Source organism: Stegodyphus dumicola, chromosome 7 (assembly GCF_044657685.1).
Source record: "Stegodyphus dumicola isolate Sdum_Otavi_A_Nest chromosome 7, ASM4465768v1".
NCBI classification, from domain to species: Eukaryota; Metazoa; Arthropoda; class Arachnida; order Araneae; family Eresidae; genus Stegodyphus; species Stegodyphus dumicola.
Window position 1 is genome coordinate 76,623,837 of NC_140774.1, and position 24,050 is coordinate 76,647,886.

The following is a 24,050-nucleotide window of genomic DNA, read 5'->3' on the forward strand; positions in this document are numbered from 1 at the left end:
TAACAATTTACCCTTTTGAAAAGGGTTTTCCTTCTTTGCGAATATGTGAGAAATTTTGAAAGAAGTAGTAGTGGCATTTTTAACATATCACCACAGACTTAATGGAAATTGACTGTTGTGCAAGCAAGATTTTAGCTGGTTTATTTTTTTCTTTCTTATTTCAGATTTAAGTGAACAGGTCTTATTAAAAGTTGCATGAATAGTCTGCAAGTGAAATTAACATTGTATTTTTAGCACAACAAACACATTAATTTTTAAAATTGTCTAAGCGATATAATTCTTCCTATCCAGTATTAAAATTATAGATTCTCTGTCTTTAACTTAAGTCGCTCATTTTTTGATTAAAATGAGAAACTTTAAAAAAAAAAAAGTAGTAGAAGACATCAACAGTTAAGTTGGAGACACGTACACTAAAAATATGAGCATATAAACTAGCAATAAACACAACGCGGCATTTAGGGTAATATCTATTCAATAGGGATTCCCTTCATAAATGACATCATACTGCAGAACAAATAATTACGCTGTACGTATGGCACCATCTACGAACAATAGCATACAATATAGTACTTCAGGGAAGCATTAAAAATATCTTTAATGCATGTATATTTGTCATTTCGAAAATCTTAAAAAATAATCGGTACAAAATGAAAAACTTGCCGGGACCATACCTTGAGACTTGGACAATCCTTTTCAAATCAGGACGTCTGGTAAATCTATTAAAAATAATACACATATAATTATTAACAAATACGCTTATAGTTCTGTAACTAATTACTAACTGTACACGAATTTTACAGAACACTTTATTGAAAATTTGAATAATTTTTTATCGTGGTCGCACAGCAGTAGGGACATGTAAAATCGCTGGCAGGTGCAATGGCGCCTGTGGGCATAGGGTTTGAGATACCTGCTGTACTAGTTGACAAATACGATTGTTTTAGTATATATTTAATAGCTTATTCTGAAATGTAGGATAGATTTTTAAACAAGTTCATATTCTGTAATTCTATTTTAAGGACCCATCAGCGGCCGAGCAATAAAGTTGCTGAACCTGAACACTAGCAGTTCAGCCTGGGCTCGATTCCAGGCGAACGGGCTGACTGCACGAGCATTTTTGCGGTTTTCCCAGTGTATAATGCGAATACGAGTCAGTCTTTCTTAGAAAATTCTACACATAGTTTTCCATTCCCTTAGGTAGATAGCCCTCGTGAACTTTACGATAATTAAGTAAACCAAAACCGAATCGTTTTGAATGAACACATAAGCTATATATTTATTGAATCAAAAATCATCATGAATTTCAAATTCGAGAATTTCGTATGTTTAGATCTGCGAATTTCTTAACTCATTTTCAAAGTAGTGCTGATTTCTCTTTTAAAAACTCTGTTATAAAATCTTGTTCATTTAATATGTCGGTGATACAGTTTTAATATTCTAAGTAAGGGATGAGTTCTCTTTTGCTATAAATAAAATTAAATATTGAAACCGTATAAAATCACGCTTAGAATGACTAAAAACAATGTCAGGTATCATTTGAGAAAGTCCAATTTAGATTTTCAACATCCTAGGTATAGTATTTTTTCAGGGGGCTTCCAACGCTTGCTTGCTTTCTTTTTGTGTGAGAGAAAAGTACAATCATAAGGAGTTTGGGGTCCTATAAAACTTGCAGTTTTAGGCTTAGCGTAAGTATTAATTGAGCTATGTTGCTCAATTATTAGTAAACAAGCTGAAAGTACACGATTACTCCTTAGGACATAGTGGTTTATAATAAATAAAAATTGAGCTGTTGCATATCTTGGTAATTTGACATCAATGTAGATTATTTACATAATCAAAATCATTCTAACGATGCTAATACCCATGGAAAAAGAACAATAGAATGCAAAAAAACGTTTACTGAATTTAACCGATGCGCATACTTTTTTTTAAAGTTGATGGTAATTAATAAAACTGAATGCAACAAGGAATACTTTTGTTGTGTCTGTATTACAGTAATTATTCTTTTAAATATGTTTCATTATTATAATTATTTTGGTTATTATTATTATTTTAAACAGGCAGACGGATGTTTTGAAGAATTTTACTTCCTTGTTTAGATATGTGTACAAATTCAAAAACGTGTATTGAAGCAATTAAATTTATTAACCATCAGCCTATGGTGTTGTGTTTGACTTGTAATAAAAAAAATATACTATATTTTCCTGTGTATAACGCGCACCGTTGTATAACACGCATCTACAAGCTTCGTACGGTCTTTAAAAGACCTTAGGTTTTTTTTGGAATCAATTTTTGGTCCTTAAAAGTACTTAATTTCCGCCAAAATCGGCAGAAGGTCCTTAATTTGAATCATCTGAAATTTCTGTCTGTTTGTACGACTGCCGTTTTGAGTGTGAATTAGTATTTTGGAAGAATATTTTTGGCGATTTACTGACAAATGTGGTTATGTTTTAAATGGGTTATAATTTGTTATTTTTTCTAATATAAAATGATGGGATACTCGACTTTCTGAGCAAGAAGTGCAAACAAGCATTTCGAAATTATTTCATTTTTTTCTAATGAAGAACACTTAAGCAACTTTTCACTTTTGGAGATGTGAATTCTTTTATTAAACGGTTCTGAATTTGCAGACTTATCAACATTTCGGCGATTTTAAGTTCAATTTTTTTAACAAAGTAATGTTAAAAAAATTAAATTTAATAGTGGCCATTAAGTTCATAATGACTAAGGTTATCTAACCGTCTAATTTAATTATTTATAACTAACTGACATCACTAAAACAGTTGTTGGCAACTCTGTTTTCAAGTTACACACTTAATCCGGATTTTTTTTTTTGTGTCTGTGTGTGTGTCATATCTTGTATACCGCTTGACATAAAGTCTACCTGCTATTTACTAAATATGTCCAACTATTATAAGTGTAAAATATTTAATGCTACTTGATAAATTTGATAAAGTTTATTTTATTCTCGAACTTATTAATAATTATGTTAATTAAGTTATGTCTAATAATAATGCATCCTGCTTACAGATCTATTTTATTTTTAGTATGTTATTACAAAAAATGAAGTTCTGGCATTGATAATATTTTTTATTGAATTAATTCAGCTCCCATTTGCTCATAGGTCCTTAATTTGTTTTCATTAATGGTCCTTAATAGTCCTTAAAAGTACTTAATTTCCGTGTGCAGAATATGTACGAAACCTAACCTTTAATTTCAAGTTACATTTTAAAATTTTTAGGTATATTTCCCGTATAACGTGCACCCAGTTCTTCACGAAGAAACCTAAAGGATACATGGACAATGCTCTTATATTTTGAAGTCACTTATATTTTGAAGTTCGAAAGGCTAGGACAAATCAATGGTATACCGAACTTACAAGCAATAAGGGGAACAATATATGTGAGGGTTAAATACTTGAGGGTGTAAATATTCCCGCAAAAAGGGTGGAGTATATTCAATGCAGCTGTCCTAGAGAATGCTATTGTAGGGTTTCGAGAAAAGGGGGGATATAATTTGGAGTAAGAATGCACTTCCATCGTGAATGAATTTGTGGAATTAGGAGTTAGATGTTTTCTCTTTCTGTAGTCATTTGAAGTGAAAATCGAATTTGTTTTAATTAAGATAGAGTTGACCTAGTGTTCCTTTTAGTATTAAATATGGCTCCCGCGAAAAGAAACGAACACCGTAGTGGTTTCAAATGCGAAGCCATTCATTTTGCGAAAGAAAATGGAAATCGTGTCAGCAAGGATGTTTGGTGCTCGTGAAAGCTTAATACGAGAGTGGAAGGAAAAAGAAATCACAATTATTAATATGCCAAAGAATTAATGTTCTTTGTGTAAAGGAGTAATGAATTGGCTTTTTCTAGAAGAATGTGTTGCGAACTACGTCCTAGAAAAGCGCCAGAATGGATAAATTATAAAGGAAATAATATACATTTATTAGCCTTAACGTGGGCCAAAAAGAATGCAAATGAAAGTGAAAACTTTAAAGCGACTTTGAGTTGGTGTAGTACAGTTATGACACGGAATAATTTAGTTCTACCAGAAAAAACAAAAGTTACGCAAATGCTTCCGAAAGTTTTGGATAATAAATTAATAAGGTTGCAAAAGTGTGTTATTGACTTACGAAGGCAAAAAATGTTTTTACTTTCACATATTGGAAATATGGATAAAATTAGTAATGTTTGATACGATAGGAAATAAAACAACTGATGTGAAGGAACAACGGTTCATATAAAAGCAACAGGTCATGAAAGATTTCACTTCACCGTAGCGCTTTCCTGCTTAACGGTCGGTTCAAAATTAAAACATGTGGTCATTTTTAAACGAAAGACAATGCCAAAGTGTAATTTCCCAAATGGTGTTTTCATTCATGTTCACGAGAAAGGATGGATGGACGAAAACGGTGTGAAATTGTGGATAAGAAATGTTTGGCAAAAGTAGTCCTTTTGCCTAAGAATCCAGAAAGTCTTTTAGTCTCGGACATGTTCAGATCTCATCTAAAGGACAACGCGAAGAAATTGTTGAAAGAGTGTAATACAGACATGGCAGTTATTCTAGGCGGATGAACGCAATTAGTTCAGCCTTTAGATGTGTGTATTAATAAACTATTCAAAGAAAATTTAAAACGACAATGGAATATGTGGATGTTAGAAGGTGAAAAAAACATTTACAAAAGGAGGCCAAATGCGTCATGCCAGTTTAGAAATAGAGTGGATAATAAAAGCATGAAATGAAATTAAACCCGACGTAATTCTAAAATCATTTAAAAAGGTTCAGTATATCTAGCAATCTAGGTGGAATGGAAGATTATTATCTATTTACGGATCAGAGTAACAGTGATTGTGAAGAGAAAACAGCATTCGACGATGTGCCTAAAGATATAACAGACGACGACCATAACTTTTCATGTTATCCGATAGTGAAAATTTTTAAGTTCATAAGGTTTGTCATTGCTTTTAAAAAGCATTTAGTTACATATAGATATCTATTTTTTTTAATATACTCATTCCTTATTTTTATACCCGGCGTATAATAGCATCCATAAATTTCGATTTAATTTTTTGTATTGAAGGTGGAATATACCGCCGGAATATACGGTTAATGTAAAAAAGAGCGCATGTCTCTCAAACTATAATCGAAGTTGATCGTTAGTTAAACTTTATAACATGTATAAGTGAATTAGGGTGAAATATGTTTACCCTTATGATGAACAAGGTGTTTGAACTCGAATTTCTCATTATGACTTTTTTGCATAATCACCTCCTACATATAAGCATTCTGTGCTACAATTTACAGTCATCTTATGGAATACTTTGTTCTTAAAACATTGAACAATTATTTCGATAACCTCAGTGATTGTGTTGAAGTGATACCTTCGATGTGAAATCTTCATAACGGAGATCAAATGAAAATCAGACGGATTCAGTCGGAAGCATAAGATTGATAAGGAAGTGAGCTGAAGCCACAATCAACCAAACCAGGTCATACAATTGTGGAATGGGGAAAAGATGTGTTAACTTAATGCAAGATGTTTCTGTTCTCACTTCAGAAGGAAGCAAATTGTAACTTCTCACAATTTTTGCATATTGTGCCATAAAATTTCAACATAGGGTCCTAAAATTTTTAACTGCTTAGTACCATTCCTTCGGAGCTGAAAATCTTCCATTCTACCTATATAGAGTATAAGTATGTGTATGTGTATGTGTGCATGCAAGATATTAGTTTTAAATTTGGACCCTTTAAGTTAGAATTCTTCCTTTTGAAGTTGCACTTATTGTTTTATTATACATTAAGCTCTATTTAGTCAGCTATATCAGCAGTGTGAAAAGGAGAGTTTACCGCCAGGAGGCGCAGCACAGAGCAAGCTCGCAGGCGGATTGGGAAGGCGGAGTGCGCAGAGGCGCAGCAGATAAGAAGGAATATTTCAGGATTCTTTATTTAGTGAATAAGATGACGTCACACTTTAATGAGAGATTATCTTTCATTGCTTTTCCGGAGGTTCTTTGTTAATCAATTTTTAGCCAATGTATATTTCTTCATATTCCAGCAGTTATACTACGTATATGATGGTTATTTTCTAGGTACCCTTAACGACGATTATTGTTTAATTTAATGATTTATTCAGAAGGCCTTAAATTTAGATGTAATTTTTTTTTTTTTTTTTTTGTTTCCGTATATTTTAAGCTTTAGTATTTCCTACATACTCAAAATTTTACGTTATTTCTTAAATCTTCTGTTCATAATATCAGATTTACTTTCTGTAATCTTAATTACATTACTATTTTTTATTATTTATTTCATTTTACCCAGAATTCATACTTGTTAGCCAATACTTTTAACTTATTTGTTATATTTTACGAGTGTAATTCCTCAATCACTCGTTTTGTGTATTATATAACGTCAGTGATCTTCAACATATTCTGTGACAACTTATTTCATGTCACAACTTTTGTTTGTTCACAATTTTTTTTCACATTTTCTTCAACTTATTTCATGTATTTTCTGATCATATAGATGACCTTTACTTAATTTTAGATGTATCATTTTTAGCTTGTTTTATACATTTTAACCTTCATAATATTTAACTTACTCTAATTTTTAACCAATTTATATTTTCACACTGTATACATAACTTTTATTTGATTCTCTTCATACATTTTAACCTACATAACTTCCAATAAGATCCTAATTTTAACACTATTTCTATATTTTCAGATCATATACCTGACACTTATTCAATTTTAGATGTAAATTTTAACTTCTTTTCTACTTTTTAACGTTTTTAGTTTCCAACATACTCTGAATTTTAACTAATTTATAATATTTATAGACTATGTACATGACTTTCATTTAATTTATAGCTACTTTCATACGTTTTAACTTGGTAATTTCAAACATAAAGTTTAGCCTAATTCCTATAGTTTCTGACCACATATATGGCCTTTATTGAATTTCGGATGTAATTAACTTCTTTCGTACATTTTAACCTTCGTAATTTTCAACGTACTTTAAGTTTTAATTTATTTTCATGTTATTTGCATGAATTGTATTTACTTTTAGATGTAATTTTCTTACATTTATAGCATTTTTGTTTCCATTGTACCCGTAATTTTAACGCATTTACCATATTTTCTGTTTATAATACATATTTATTTTACCATTTTACTTAATTTTACATAGTTTTTCACATGATTTTTCATGTTTAAACTTCTTAATTATACACAGAACTGAGATATTTTCATTTAAGCATTTTATTCTATAACAACATATTCTGTGTATAATTCACATCCAATTGGTTGAATAATCCTTGCTTAGTTTATATTTTATATTACTACTTTAATTTGCCAGTTCTACAATTTATCTTTCTATAGTAGTCTTACCATGACTGATTCTACTATTTCACTTCATTTAGGATATATTATTAATTTCATTGGCATGTCTAACCTTTATTATACGAGTATTTTCTGCATATTCAGATATTTTCATATAATTTTTAATACCCTTTATATTTGAACGCATGTTTTTAAACTCTTTAATGTTACCATAGTTTAGTTTTGAGTCCAAATTATTTTTAAACTAGCTTGATAGATTCCGAATTTTCGGAATGAAGTGCCAGATTTCACGTGTAATTTTAGGAGATATTCACAATTTCATGTGCTCATCCAGAAGTCTTTCCCAATATTTTTAACATGTAATACCTTTTATTCTAATATACTTTGCCAATTGCTTGCACTCATGCCGTTATGTTTTAAATTTTAGGTGCCCTGAATATTCTAATTTTTTCTTACTACCTTTGCCTACGCTAGATAATTAAGAATATTTCTCTCTTCATAGGAAACTCTCTGAGAAAAAAGCCCTTATTTATATTATATATCTAATGAAATAACTAAACACTAATACTTTTAGAATTAGCCTTTTACTATGGAAAGTCTACTAACTACTAAATACTATTAAATTCGTAAATATATCACATAAAATTAATTCAAAGTTTTATGAATGATATTTTTAGCAACGGCTTCAGACTGCATAAAAGTCAGCATTCACTATCTTAATAAATGTATCATCAGTTATTTACATTAATTAATGTAATATCATCATTCGATAATGCATATATTTTTGTTTACTTTTTATTTTCAAGTTAATATTCTTACTTTACGTAATTAATTATCTGTTCTAAGAAAAGGCTCTATATCTGACCATATTTAGTTCACATTTAATAACTTTTTCCAGAACTCACCCTGAGCCATTTTCATTAAACTCATCATAGCTCTTTTTTGTTTTTCCAAAAGCTTTGGTAGTTTCTCTCTCTACATCATACGCTTTAAGTAACTGCAAACAGTTGCTACGGAAATGTGGGTAAATGTATTCAGTTTCCCCATTTTCACATTCACGACTCATTTTAACCACAACAACTGCATACGATTTCAGAAACCGATACGTTGCTACATTATCACTCAATTTTTCTACAAGTTGTGATTTTATGTATTCAAGAAACACATCTAGGTCTTGATCATTCTGTGTATTAGAGAAAAATTGACTCAGTAGCGAACATATCCTTGAGACTTGTGATTTTACCACCCGTACATACACTGACATGGTCAGCATTTCTTCGTTTTTCTATGGTTCGGGTTAGACTACGCTTCATTCGAATATGATGTAAAAGATCACGTTTTCTTTTAAAAGCTTGGGAACATTGGGTGCAATTTCTAACATGAGAAGCTTCATGCTATTCCAAAGCATCATCACTAGTGAAACTCTGAGCAACTACTGCATTTAAAAACAACTTCATATGTCTTCTTAAATCCCTTTGGTTTGTAAAAACTTCCGAACATTAAATACAATTTTTAAGAGGGGAAACTTCATGCTGTTTTAAATTATCAAGTTCATCAAATACCTTTGAGCAGGATTTACACTTAAAAGTATCTTTATGAATTTTCACGTGTCTTCTTAAATCCATCTGACTCGTAAAAACTTCCGAGCATTCAGTACATCTTTTAAGATGGGAAGCTTCATGACATTCCAAATGATCAAATTCACTAAATTTTTTAGCACATTTATTACAATTGTAGCTCCTTTCATGAGATTTCGGATGTCTTTTCAAATCACTTGTTTTCGGGAAAACTTGTAAACATATCGCACAAGTAAAATTTCGAAGATGAATCGTTTCATGAACTCTTAAGTTATCAATGCGAGCGAATTGCAATACATACTGCATTGGAAAGGTATTTTTTTCAGTATATATTCCCTATTTAAATCACTTTATAGTACGAAAGACATTTCACATTCCACATTGAAAGGGTTTCTCTCCGAATGGATCTTTAGATGTCGAATCAAGCTCCGTTTCACTGTAAACGCTCTGCCGCAAGTCGAACATACCTAACAGAAAACACGAGAAAACTCGTAGGCATTAGAATAACTTAACACATATATACATATTACACACAAACATGTGCATACCAAAATTTGAATTTATTAGAATATTGATAATATGTACACACTTCTTAGGCTGTAATGGCTAAATTTATCATACATCTTACCCTAAAATTTTCATGTTAAGCCATTTTTTCACAAATTTAGTTTCACTAGGTACATTATGTCCCAATAACATAAACATTAAATGTGTAACAAACCTTAAACATAATAAAAATATATTTCATAAAACATTGTAAAACCTACCTTTTTAGGTATAAATATATCAGCAATAGTATCATCGGAGATTGAAGATACTGAAGTATTATCTATTTTACACATAAAAATGGAAGCAAACAAACAACGCACAATCGTGAAACTAGTTTACAAGGTACTGTAACAATGATTTTGAAAGATATGAATTTATATATGCTATACTACGAATCTAGAAATCACTTAAATCACCAGTCAGGTAATATGGATTTAAAAAAACATTGTTTTACCAATCAAATGCTTTCCATTCACTAATACATATGAAACATTCTAGAATACTCATTATCATATGATTTCATCCTTCTTTAATCATCTTATCTATTTCGATAACATCCTGTTTTCTGGATTACGTCAATCACCTTCTCAAAATTACTCAATTAAGGTTAAACAAGCGGACCACGTACCAAGATAATAAATACATAATTAGGCAAGAAATCGTCTATCATTTAGAATTAAACATACAGTTAGTCACAAAAGTCTGCGTACAGACTAAATTGTAAATTAAAAAAACACTTAAAGCATAGAAAATGTATTTTAATTATTGCATTTTTTTCTTCTATTAGCTAAAATTGTAAGCTTAAATAAAAAGTAAATAATATCAGTGTAATACTTTTTACATTTTTTCAAAATATATTTTGTCAAAAAAAACTCAGAAATCCCTCCAATAAGTCTGCGTACACTTTCAAAAAAAAAAAAAAAAAAAAAAAAAAAAAAAAGAAAAGAAAAATATAAGTTTTTTATATTACTTCAATACTTTGTAGGATATCCTTTATTCTTCAAAACAGCTTGCAGACGTCTGGCCATTGACTGAACTAGTTTTTCAGAGTCATCCGATTCGATTGGTTTGAGGTCCGGTGACTGTGGAGGAGTACGCAACTATTTTGGAGTGTGATAGAGGAGATATTCCTTTACAAATTTAGCTGTATGTTTCGGGTCGTTGTCTTGTTGGAAAATAAAGGTGTTAGAAAGGTTTAAATTTCGGGCAATGTCTCGTAGATTTTTCTTCAGAATATCCAGATAAACATACTTGTCCATGACTTTATCAATAATGTGAAAATTTCCAACTCCTTTCGACGACATACACCCCCATACCATCACACCGCCAACTCCATGTTTGACAGTTGGATTTAAATTTCTCAGATTCAGTTTTGTTCCTAGTTTTCTCCATACAATAGGGTGGCCATTAACTTTAAATATTGTAAATTTACTTTCATCTGACCAAATTACATTGTTCCAGAAGTCCTGCGAAGAGTTTAAATATGTTTTGGCAAAAGCAATTCTTTTCTTTCTATTTGTCTCGGAAATGTATGGCTTAGACCTAGGTTTGCGTCCATGATAATCGGACTTTCGCAGCACTTTTCGTACAGTTTCAGGAGAAATTTCCTTGTTGCTAGTTAAAAAAAATGTCTTTTGCAATGCTTGTAGCAGAAAGTTTAGGATTTTGTTTAATTCGTAAAAGAATTTTTCTTTCTTCTCTCTGCGTTAGCTTCTTCGGTCTCCCACATCTTGGTTTTACAGCAAGACTACCAGTGTCAAGATAGTTTTGAATAACTCTTTGCACACAAGAAGATGGTTTTCCAATGGTTTTACCAATATAACGAAGAGTTTTACCTTCATCTCTCAATTTGATAATTAGTTGTCTCGTAACTAAAGGAATTTCTTTATTGGTTGTCATTTTCGTCAAAGAAAATAGAAATAGCAACTTCCAATCAACGTGAAATTTGCTTCGGAAGTCAATGACCTTGAAAGTGTAACCTTCTTTGCATTCTCAAGTTTGAAGAAAGTTAGATAAGAAATCCCCCGCCTCCTTCGCGTTAAGTTAGATAAGAAATCCCCCGCCTCCTTCGCGTTGTACGCAAACTTTATTGGCTTTGATTTCTGGCCACTTATCTTTTAAAAATTAGTGTGCATAAATTATTAGATATGAAAATATTACAGTTAAATAATTTCAAAGTCCCTTATTGAAACTAAATATTTAAAAAATAAAACTTTAAGAAACTACCCTTTTCGCACCTTAAAATTTGGATTTGATATTACTTTTCTTGATGTACGCAGACTTTATTGACTAACTGTATGCATGTTATTAATCGCTAAGAACACAAACGCAAATGAAAGTTTAACATTTTTAACGCGTTTTATAGCTTTAAACACTGTTTCAAAACAGAAAAGCACTCGAAAATGTTTATACAAAATCATATTAACCTGTACATTTTTTAAACTTTAACTCAGTTCCTGTTAGTTGATTTATCAACAACAGATTATTTTCACCAAAGTATTTTAATGTTTTCCTAAATTTAGCACATTTATTCGGTTCCCTAATTTATAAAATAAGACACGATGAAAATAGTAAGAGTAGCTATTATTTCAGAATTTAAGAAGAGATATTCAATAATAAAAGTGAAAATATACTGAACTTCATATAAGACTTTTATCATTTCACACCAGACATTTCACTATTTCGTAGATTCTTAGAATATATCCCAATCTTTCTCAAAGAATGCATATCATTTCACATAAATTAGGGAGTGCCAAACGAGTTTAATTGCAGATGAATGATACTAAAACTTTCAAGAAAAAATCAGCATGAAAACTTATGAATAATAACGACATGTCACAAAAGTTTGAAGACTTCGCGTGCTATGAAGTAGCTTCAGAAATATAAAAATATTTTCAAAATCTCAATTCGCACAGAAAATTTTACGTTATTCTCACATAAAATTGTATTCAGTCGAACTTGAAAACGTGTTAACCAACCAGTGAGAGCCTGTTGAACTACCATTATTAGGATATGTACACTGCGAAAAAAAAGGGGGGGGGCAGTTCCTATATCTCCTGTTCTACTGGGCCAATTGACGAAATTCAAATTGCGTTCTTCATGTCTCGAAAGCGCGACTTAGGATATATATTAGATTTTATCCATTTTATCCATTTTTTGCAGCAATTCCACTTTGTTTTTAATGGACTTCGAAACATACTTTCGCTTTGTAGATCCTTTACATATTAGTAAATATATACATAGCAATTTTGTTTCCATATTTCGATTCTACAACTCAGATTATGCCTAAATATGAAATTTTGTAAAATTTGATGCGAAATTTACGGAGAAATTCACAAATTTATGTTGGCGCTTTTTTTTTCAGCTTGCGCAAAGAATAGTTCACTTGGCGAACTTCTTAATATATGGCAACCTATTTTCCTTTCCCGTGAGCGGATAAAAAGTCACAATCGTTCCTTTTTTCAAATACAGTCAAAAGTCGTTAATCCGGACTCGTCGAGACTTATCCGGACACTTGGCGATTCCGGATTATCGATTTTTCCGGATTATAGATCATCAGTTTAAATCTGGTAAGATGGCATGCAGAAATTACAAAATTAAAAATATGAAACCGTAATTTATGAAATAAAGAACAATTATGATCTAAAGGGTATCAAAATTTACAAAAAAAGCTTAATATTTATTTGTTTACTTTATTAAACATTTCTTTCAACGCGCGCATGCGTAAAGCATACATTACGCATAGTCGAAATTAGAAAATTGCAACCAGAAAACTATTTGATGTGTACTCGTGATATTAATAATGGCGAGGAATTTGATTTAAATCATATCAAAGACGGAATACATCGAGATGAAATACTACATTTAGTAAGGAATTATAAGCTGAATAAAATAAAAACATCTGCCCTGAAGATAAAGATAGTGCTGACAGATCAACTTCCAGTTCATTGCGCGCCGCGATGTCCCCCGCCCTCCACAGAGCAACATGAAATTGATAAACAGATTTCGGAATGGTTAAGAAACAAAGGATATGCCTTTATCCATTTTTTGCAGCAATTCCACTTTGTTTTTAATGGACTTCGAAACATACTTTCGCTTTGTAGATCCTTTACATATTAGTAAATATATATCGGGAGTTCTATTTGACATAATCGAAAGTTCAAGCTTACTTTTATAAAATTGCTCTAACAGTCCGCAAAAAATAATAAGGCGGATCCAATTCGAAGATTAAGAAACAACGCAATCTGCAATATTAACTGAATTAGATAATTAGATAATTTTAGCTTATACCATCCGTTATACATTAAACTCGCATGCGTAAACGTATTATGCGCATGCGCACACGCAAATTCGCAGCCGTAAAGGTCTTATGCGCACGCGTAAACGCGACGCATGCGCAGAAAGTTTGTAGCTTTGAGGTCCGGATTATGGGTGTCCGAATTAATGACTTTTGACTGTAATGTTCTTTATGTTATATTTTTAATTATAATTTTTATTATTTTAAGTAATTTTTTCTTTTTCGAATTTCATTTTAGTTGCATGTTTTCTTTCGAATAACTGTTTTAAAAAGCTCTATTTACCCATTCGAACTGTGTAGTTTAAATATAAGGTGGATCGTTTATTCTTTTTCAAATAGTTTTCTTTATAATTTATTTTTTTGTCACAGTTTAAAACTTTTCATATAGTATTGATAAATATTTATTACGCATCATTGAGGGAAAACATTTCATATAATTAATTCTCCATAAAATTTTATTGGAAATTTTAAGTTAAAAATAGCTGTGGCAATTCACTGTAACAAAAACCCATAAACCACATTTAGCGTTATTATCGCTCAAATAAAAGATGCCAAATTTCGAAACGCGAAAATATGTAAATTCGTGTATATCTTAGAAAATTTTGAATAAAAAACTGTAATTTTTTGCAGGTATACTTAGAACTACACCTACTTTAAGGTGATGGTAAAAATTCTATAGGTTATAATTCAAAAATGCTTTCGAAAAATTTATAAAAAATTATTTAAAAATAGAAATTTAAAAAATAAAACACAAAAAAATGAGTGAAATTTATTTGGAATGAGCTTAAATTTCGAAATGTGAAAGGAAAAATAAAAAAAGTTTAATAAAAAGAGATATTAATATATATATATATATATATATATATGTCAAATTCAATTAACATTTTGAGAGCTAATTTTTTAAAAACTACTCGTACGATTTTTACAAAACTTGGCAGTCTGGCATAATTTAAGTCGTAGAATCAAAATATGGAAAACATTATATGTTATTTCAGAAAAAGTCCGATTTTGTGTCAAAATACCTATGTTAGAATAGTGCTATATATAAAGCTAATATATATCCTAAGTCGCGCTTTCGAGATATGTAAAACGAAATTTGTCAATCGGCCCGGTAGAACGGGAGATATAGAACTGTCCCCACCCCTTTTTTCTTTTTTTTGCCCAGTGTGCGTATTCTTTTAGAAAAAAGCTCTGTAAATAGAAAAGAAATAATGCTCAATTTTGAGCTCAATGAGCCAACTACCGCAGTATACTAAGGCAAGGTGTCGTTTCTAGAAGGATTATCTGGCCCAGCTTGAACAGAAGGCCAGTGTTTCATGCCAAGAACTAAAAATGTGGGACGTACTCCTTATAGAGCTAGAGAATAAAAAACGTGTAATGTGGCCCATGAGCAAAATTGCCAAATTCTGCAACAGTAGAGATGGTGTTGCAAGAGTGATACTAGTAAAAACCAGCAGTGAATATTAGCTAAGACCAATAAAAAACTTTATCTACTACAGGTTTCAGCTGCCAGCGATCTTGTGCTAATCCTGGTAATTGAACATAGATCTGATATGAAAGATTAAACCAAGAAAAATTCTTGAAGATTACGTAAAATATAAGAGTTTTGGATACTAAAGCTTTTGGTCAACTAATGACTAATTGTGTTCAGCTTATTCTATTAACCTCATTTCAGTATGTTACATCATATTGTAATTTCATATATATATATTGTATTTTAACCTAGTTTTTTTTTTCTTCCAAGATTTTCTAACTAATTTATTAGTGCTGTATTTATTCCTGATTCGTAATGTCAGAAAATTTTGAGTAATGTCTGATTTTGAGAAAATCAGAGTGGGAGGATCTTTGTGTTTCTCATGTGTGTGGAAGATGGAAGAGCGAGACTAGCAGCAATAACCATGCTTACAGAAACTATGAACTGTGGGCATCTGGGTCTGAGGAGTTTGTGTTAAAGAGGTCAGGAGTTTGAGAATATGTGAGGGGAAAGAAAAGGTGGTGGTTTTTTTTTTTTTTTTTTTTTTTTTTTAACCTGGGGTGACGGAATTGAGTTCTGGTGTGGAGAATGACATTCCATAAGAAACTAGTTGTGTGTATTAGGGAGTTTTTTAATTTGTTGCTTTCAAAAAATAATACAGCTCCAGTGTTTCAGTTTGCGATGTTAGAGTTCCAAAAGTTTTCAAGTTTAGGAAAAGTGTGCCAGGCTTATTCTCGGCACGCAGATCAGTAGAGATTTTGTGTTATTGTAGGTGTGCATAATTTGCAAATATAACTATAAATAGAATTGTATGAAATATTCAAAAACTTCAGAATGGTAATTTTATTTTTCTCGTAATTTGCTATACATTCTATGTCGGGACCTGTTGCAATGTATTTCAACAGACTAGATATTGTGTGCAAAAAACAATATCTAGCGATAAGAAAATTTTGAGACTTTTACTCACGACACACACATTCGCTTATTTTAAGGTAAGATGCTAATTTATAAATGTAAAGGAGAATAAATGCACTAAAAGGAGAGGTAATTCTTGCAGAGAAAGGGGAATTTAGAAAAGATGAAACAGAGGAAAGAGGAAAAAATAAACTTCTCGTTTGGTTACTCATTTACAGCGAAACGATTAATAAAATGTATCGAAGCAGAAGTATTGCTTAAGCATTAATAGTGCGGTAGTCAACATTCTTCATGAACTATGACCCTAGATAATCTTGCGAGGAGATTTTTATCGTTCACCTAAATCAAAAGCAAGAACCTAAGATCATTTACAGTTCAAATCTTAGTGAGAGAGAAATATACTAGAAGCTGAGCAATAAAATGCGCTTAATAATTTTTGTGCTGATTGTTGGTCTTGGATCCACATATGGTAACATTTTTCCTGCATATTCCTTTACTTTACTTACTTCATAAAATACTTTTATTTTTTCATAAAATAAGAATTCCTGTGTTTTTAGGTATATCGAATTAGCAGATTTGTTTTAGGCAATGAACTACACTTTTGGTCGTTAAAATTTATTGAATTATGCGCATTTTATATTAGCTTATACACCAGTTGAATAGTTTAGGTAGTATATATGCATTATGGATTTATTGCAATGAAATATTAGAAAATACGAGTACAAATTGAAAATTTTGCTACCTTCTATGTCGATTCTGAAAAAAAAATTTAATTGGTTATAAACTTAATGCTTTCATACACTATTATTTTTGGAATATAGGGTTTGGCTTGCTTTATCACCTACATTCTTGAATTGCAGAAATGTACAAAATAAAAAACGTAATTAAATCTTCTGTTTCAGAGGCTGCATAAACAAGAATTTCGGCCATTTTGAGTTATACGTAATTTACATTTTATGCAGATAAAAGTAAGTTGGGGTATTTGACTTCGATCCTAAATTTGTAGATGCTTCTAAAATTGAATCTAACTTAAAAAAAAAAAAAAAAAAAAAAAAAAAAAAAAACACCAGTTGGTAACTGATATTTTAACCGATTACCCCAAAATCAGTGTTCAGTGACTGATTGTTTTTGAAAAAACACTAAATTTTATCCTTGAGATAAAATTTAGCAAGGCCATAGAGCCATTATCTTTGACCCCTTAGGGATCGATAAAATTTTGAAAGGCGTAAGTGATGATCAAGGAGTCGATAGTCGAATATGCATCGGCAATCGATCGGCATTATCAAGATCCCATTGATTAAAAAAAAAAAAATTACAATTAGTTGATGATGTAAAACTTTGTTATGTAATAAAGAAAGTAATAAAATAAATATAAGCCAGTAATTTAATATGGAAAACAAGAAACAAGTTAAAGATTTTTGAACGAGGAAATTTAAGAATTAAGAAATTTTATTCTTAACATTAAAAAAATTGCATCACTACATCAACCGCAGGAATAAGTTAAAATCGATCATTTGTGATTATTAGAATCAGTTAGAAGTGCGAATTAGAATTAGTGCGATGAATTAGAATTTGGGATTTTATTTCTGAAAATGTGTTTAAATTTGTAAAGTTAAAAAATAATAATAGTACCAAAAATAATGAAACACATAACAAATAAACCATTTCTTTCAGAACTTCTTTTTTTTCATATTCTTAGTCTAACTGTTATTTTTAAGTTATTTAAGTGCAATTATTTGCATTATGATATTGTTGTATGCTCTAAATCAGTGTGGTCCAGTCCTTAGTTACCTGTGGGCCATTCAAACGATAATATAGGAGAGTGAGGGCCAGAGACATTAAAGAAAGAAAACGAATTACATATAAATCTGTAGTTTAATATATCACTTTATTTTACAGTCTAGAAATCAATGTGATGATTGTCACTGCTTTTTTTTATACTAGGTTATTAGTCCCCACTGTAATTTCAGCAAGGCAAAGTCTCAGGCTCGATTTCAATATATGCATTATGGATTTATTGCAATGAAATATTAGAAAATACGAGTACAAATTGAAAATTTTGCTACCTTCTATGTCGATTCTGAAAAAAAAATTTAATTGGTTATAAACTTAATGCTTTCATACACTATTATTTTTGGAATATAGGGTTTGGCTTGCTTTATCACCTACATTCTTGAATTGCAGAAATGTACAAAATAAAAAACGTAATTAAATCTTCTGTTTCAGAGGCTGCATAAACAAGAATTTCGGCCATTTTGAGTTATACGTAATTTACATTTTATGCAGATAAAAGTAAGTTGGGGTATTTGACTTCGATCCTAAATTTGTAGATGCTTCTAAAATTGAATCTAACTTTAAAAAAAAAAAAAAAAAAAAAAAAAAAAAAAAAAAAAAAAAAAACACCAGTTGGTAACTGATATTTTAACCGATTACCCCAAAATCAGTGTTCAGTGACTGATTGTTTTTGAAAAAACACTAAATTTTATCCTTGAGATAAAATTTAGCAAGGCCATAGAGCCATTATCTTTGACCCCTTAGGGATCGATAAAATTTTGAAAGGCGTAAGTGATGATCAAGGAGTCGATAGTCGAATATGCATCGGCAATCGATCGGCATTATCAAGATCCCATTGATTAAAAAAAAAAATTACAATTAGTTGATGATGTAAAACTTTGTTATGTAATAAAGAAAGTAATAAAATAAATATAAGCCAGTAATTTAATATGGAAAACAAGAAACAAGTTAAAGATTTTTGAACGATCAATGTGATTTCTCGTTTTTGATTTCATTTGTTTGAGAGCAGAAAAAGCTCTTTCACACACATATGTAATGCCAAATATCGATAACATTTGCAAAGAGAATTTATGAAGTTTGAGAAAACGTTCTTTAGAAATCAGTTTCCAGATATGTTGAGTGAAATCACAATTTTTAGTCTGTTCCAGTTTCAGGATCTGCCCGAAGATCACAAATTTCCATTCGAAGGTCGTAAGGCACCTCACTTACTTCAATCTCTATGGGGTTGTTGAAAAATGAAAATTTTTTATTTTAGGGAGTCAAAATCCTGGAAACTGTCCTGGAACTCTTTCTTGAGATCAGTAATTATTTCATGAAACATACTAAAATTTGTGTCAGTTTCTTCTTTTAGCTTCTGACAAAATGGGAAGTGTGCTATATTATTTGCCTTCAATGCAGTTTGCATTACATTAAGTTTTTTGCGAAAGCCTTCAATATGTCCATAAAGTTGGGTTATATTTTGTTTTCTGCCTTGCAGTTTCAAGTTTAGTCAAGTTCTGTCAGAAAGATTAAAGCAAGATTATTTAAAAACTGGATTTCTTTCAATTTTTCTTGATACTCATGCCTAATGGTTTCTTTTTTGAGGAAAGCAAGAATTTTATTCCTCAACCCCAAAAAACCGTTGCAGACAATTTCCAGCACTTAGCAAGCGCACTTAATAGTGCAATAAAATGTCACCATACTCAGCATCCAAATTGTTCACATATGCAATAAATGCTCTGTGTCTCCCCTTATTTGCCTCCCCTTATTAAATTTACAATATTTACGACAATTTTCATTGTCTGAGACTTCTGATACGACAGTTTTCATTGTCTGAGGCTGTCTCTTTACTATTTAATTATTATATTTAATATAGTTATTTATATTTACTATTTATTATTTAAAGCAGCAAGAGAGGTCTTTTGTTTTTCCAAACGTTTAACTAATTTTTTTTTCCAGTGAAGAAGGGCAAGTGCCAACAAAATGAATAAGAGGGCCGCATGTGGCCCGCGGGCCGCGAGTTGGACCACGGTGCTCTAAATTATAGAGAAAAATGTAACGAGTCTATGAAGAAAACAGTTCCTTTACAAGGGGTCGATAAATCTATTGCTAACAATTCTATTTTTGTGAAAAATTCTGAAAGTTAATACAGATATACAGTATTTTTATATTTATTAATGTGACGACCTACATTTTTAACACCAAAATTTGTTAATTTATAACTAGATAACAGATCATTTTATAAAGTTCTAAAATACCAAAAATTTGAAATCTTCCTTAAAAAAAGGATACTTGTAATTGAAAAGAAAAGTTTAAAATTTAAAATGGAGTTTAGTTTAGCGTTTATTAATGAAAGAATTTATAAATTAATTAATTTTTTTATTGTTTATTTTAAAATAAAATAAACTATTCTTTTCTGATGGCAGTACATTTTTAATTTATTATTTACTTTTTTATTTATTTACTTCTATTACTTATTTATTTATTTATTACTTCTAACTTTATTTATGACTATTATTCTTAGGATTCAGGAGCGTATCCTGAATTTTCAGTTCATCTTCTTAACACATTATTTTGAAAAACATTAATCAATAAAAGTCTATTTCTAAACTGCTATTATTATCGGAGAATAACTACATTGTTGAATATTGTATAGCAAATAAAATAATGAAATGTACGAATATAAAAGCATGAAATTCACCAGATTTGGAGTTTAAAAAGGAAATATTTTAAGGTAAAGTTTGTAAACAGTTTATGCCGTAGAATTATAGTTTGCTTGGTTTTTGAAAATTGAACTGTAATATATTTCGAAGCATCCTATTGTGTGTGTGTGTGTGTGTGATTATGGTAAAGCCTCGAGGGCTATCTGCCTAAGAGGAGGGATGCCTTCGTGGAGGACTTTCTAAGGGAAACTGGCTCGTATACACGTTACACATGGGGAAAACCACGAAAACGCCCATGCAGCCAGCCCGTTCGCGGGATTCGAACCTCAGACCGAACTACCAGTGTTCAGCGACTTTACCACTCGGCCGCTCGAAGCATCCTATTGAATCCTTTGTGAAGGATTTTTTAAGGGAAATTGGCTCGCATCCACGTTACACATGGGAAAAATCAAGAAAACCAACCATGGAGACAGCCGTTTGCCAGGATTTAACGGAAAATAAGTTAAAGATCATACAGTTTCGTATGCCTAGCTTTGGCTTAATGTTATTATGGCAATATATTACGCTTTGCAGTTGCAAGTTTGATTTGCTTGCGAGGCTTAGAATATGTGCTTTTCTATTTTGATTTTATAACCCAAGTGAGGTTTATACTAAATCTTTTTAAACCTTTGCACATTGGTTGACTTGATGGTTCTTCTAAAGACAAGAAGTAATAGTTAGGAACAGTATAGAAATAAATCATGGACCCTTTATAAGTTCTACGTTCATTTCGAAACCAAGCAAATATGATTTTTCATTTCTTCCTTTCTCACAGAAATTTCATTAAAAATGGGGCATTTGCGTACACAATCACCTCGACGCAATATGGCAGTTTTTTACAGGCGGAAAAGGAAAATTTATTTATCGGATGCAAACTGGCGGTTTTCGCGAATTAAAAAAAAATCCCAAACGATCGATATTTATTGTAAACTGCCAAACATTATCAACATATGAAAAGGAAACATACTTTAGTAACTTAAAATACCAAATTTTAATTATTAAATAAGTACTACGTGATAAAATAAAACACATTTTTCTTCACATCTTTCTGTAATTTTGTTGTGCTGTTCTTCTTCCCAAACACACAGCAATCTGGTTACACTTAAAAAAATCAGAGAATTGCCGAGATACGGCATCACGCAAACTCCAGTAACATCAGCTATCTATCAAATGCATCTCCTCGTTTTTCCCTTTAGAAAGTTTGCGTCAAAATTCTGTGTATCTGAAGAAATGTTACCGCAGTTTCTTCCATTGCTAGCAAAGTCCTCAAGCACATATTTTAAAATTAATTTTAAGGCATACAATATCATGATTTGTTTAAAAAGCCGTTAGAATACACTAGAAAAGAACGCAAGCGAAAATAGTTTTGCTTGCCATTATCTGCCTGAGGAATCTTTATGCGCTTGGTTGCTAGAGTTTGCCACATTCTAAAAAATTGTTGAGTTCTACTAAAGTGGTTGCAATGATACATGAATACCGAAAATGGTGTAAAATAGAGAAGAAAAGGAGAATTAGTGAATAATAAAAAAAGTATATCTCAGAAAGCGTTGAGAAATTCTGTTCCTTGTTTATTTGTCACTCTTCTGTATGAGTATTCCATTTACATAAGTTAATAAAGACTCAATGATAGTTTGAAAAGTGCAAGGTGAACCATAATTGCTTCTGGGATTTTATTTATTATGCCATTACACAATACTGGAATATGACAGAATAATAGTTAATAGTACGAGAAAAAGAAATAATCATAATCTTTTATGGGCTTTAAAAATTATCTTTGTCATTGTTCATAACACAACAAATGTCTATCCTGTAGCGCACTTTGACATATTACTCGATTTGCAGCACTGGTTATTTTTTTCAGTTAATAAATATCGTATAAACACCTGCTGAAGCATAAATACTTGCAGAAGAAGAAAATATATAGAGTTAAGTTTGTTGATCGAGGGTGTATGCGATCGGTCGTTGACAGCTACAAGTCTAATCGAGTTTTTGTTGGGTCACTTCTCAGCCAGGCAGATAAGAAATGCACATTCAAGGAGGATGGTAATTGCACTGAAAGTTTGAATAACTGAAGGAATGTATTACTACAGTTATCACTCAGCTATACCAGACTAGTGTAAAATATAGCAGATATTGATATATATATAATCCATTTCGACATTTAGGTCAAATTAGATTAAAAGATAGTCATTAACCGAGCCATAGATGGCAGACACATTGAGAATTTGGAGAAACATTTTTGAAATTTTTTTTTCTCATTTTTGTTAACTGTGAAGCTCTAATCTTTACAATTAAAAAGCAAGATTGCATTAAAATTTCGGGGACCATTATGATTCATTTTATACATTTATCTGTGTGATGTTTATCTCATGCGAAATATAAAAAGTATACCGTTAATTTCCACTCATAGTTATTTGAGGTAATTCTTAACTTTTAATACATTAAAGCAGAACTAATCTGGATTTAATGTATCTAGAATTCCAATTATTTAGACAAATCCTTTTTTAGGCCGAGATTAAGATTATTATTAATTTTATTCATTATAGATAATTGGGATTATAGTTAAGTACCCTAGGGTTATCAGTTTTACATGCGAGTTGTCTTTATGGAGGACATTCCAAGGAAAACTGCCTGTGTTCGAGTTACAGAAACCAACGAAAAATCCCATTCAAACGGCTCAATACTCAGGAGGCCCACCAACGGCCGAACACAGGTCCGAGGTTCGAAGCCCGCCAACGGGCTGGCTGCATGGTTATTTTCGTGGTTTTCCCCATGTGTATCGTGTATACGAGCCAGTTTCCCTTAAAAAGTCTTCCACGAAGGCATCCCTCCCTTAAGGCAGATAGCCCTCAAGTGCTTTGCCGTAATCTAATAAACCAAACCAATACTCAGGCTGACCAATACTCAATACTTTAAACCAATACTCAATACTTTAAAGCTGAGTCAAACTACCAGTGTTCAACGGTCTTATTACTTGGCCACTAGAAAACTCATTTAATTCCTTTTATTTATTTGAATAATATAAAGTGATATTAGTATTCCGGTAAATATTTAAGAAGCTATTAAATTAATTATAATGATCGTGTTCGACGTGCAGATTGGTCTACAGCAGTGTTTTCCAAATTTTTTCTTTCATTTAGCACTTTTAATAAAAAGATAAAGAGAGTGCTTTTCTTTATCGGCCCCTTTACATTTTTCTCTATAATGTACAGAACACAACATAACCATAATACAAATAATTGCATTTAAATAACTTAAAGATAACAATTAGATTAAGAATATGAAGAGACCTTTAGGGAAAAAAATGTGTTATTAAATTTATGTTATATTATTTTTAATATAATCATTCTTTTTAATTTTATAAATCTAAACAAGCTTTCAGAAACAAAATCACAGACTCGAATTGCACAAAATCTCGATTTGAATT

General features: G+C 31.1%; 2 protein-coding genes across 13 annotated transcripts in view; one reads left to right on the forward strand and one right to left on the reverse strand.

Moving 5' to 3' along the window:
- LOC118196793 (uncharacterized) overlaps positions 1-24,050 on the forward strand; it is a 117,489-nt gene that overhangs the window by 27,441 nt on the left and 65,998 nt on the right. Inside the window, exon 1 of one of the 3 annotated variants that reach the window (XM_085820495.1) lies at positions 16,464-16,617. The exons of the other annotated variants lie outside the window; for them this stretch is intronic. Coding sequence (XP_085676621.1) covers positions 16,569-16,617 — 49 coding nt within the window. The 5' untranslated portion in view covers positions 16,464-16,568. Of the gene's footprint in view, positions 1-16,463; positions 16,618-24,050 lie in introns of those variants that run through there. 3 annotated transcript variants of the gene reach the window in all.
- LOC118189802 (uncharacterized) overlaps positions 1-24,050 on the reverse strand; it is a 68,956-nt gene that overhangs the window by 23,884 nt on the left and 21,022 nt on the right. For 5 of the 10 annotated variants that reach the window (XR_004758319.2, XR_015042139.1, XR_004758318.2 and 2 more), the window contains exon 2: positions 672-716. Coding sequence is in view for 4 of the 10 variants with exons in the window: in XM_035360468.2 (XP_035216359.1) it covers positions 672-716; positions 8,242-8,609 (413 nt within the window). In the remaining 6 variants the exon portion in view is untranslated. Of the gene's footprint in view, positions 1-671; positions 717-8,241; positions 9,381-9,680; positions 9,946-24,050 lie in introns of those variants that run through there. The other 5 variants (XM_035360468.2, XM_085820498.1, XM_035360469.2 and 2 more) reach the window with 2 other exon arrangements.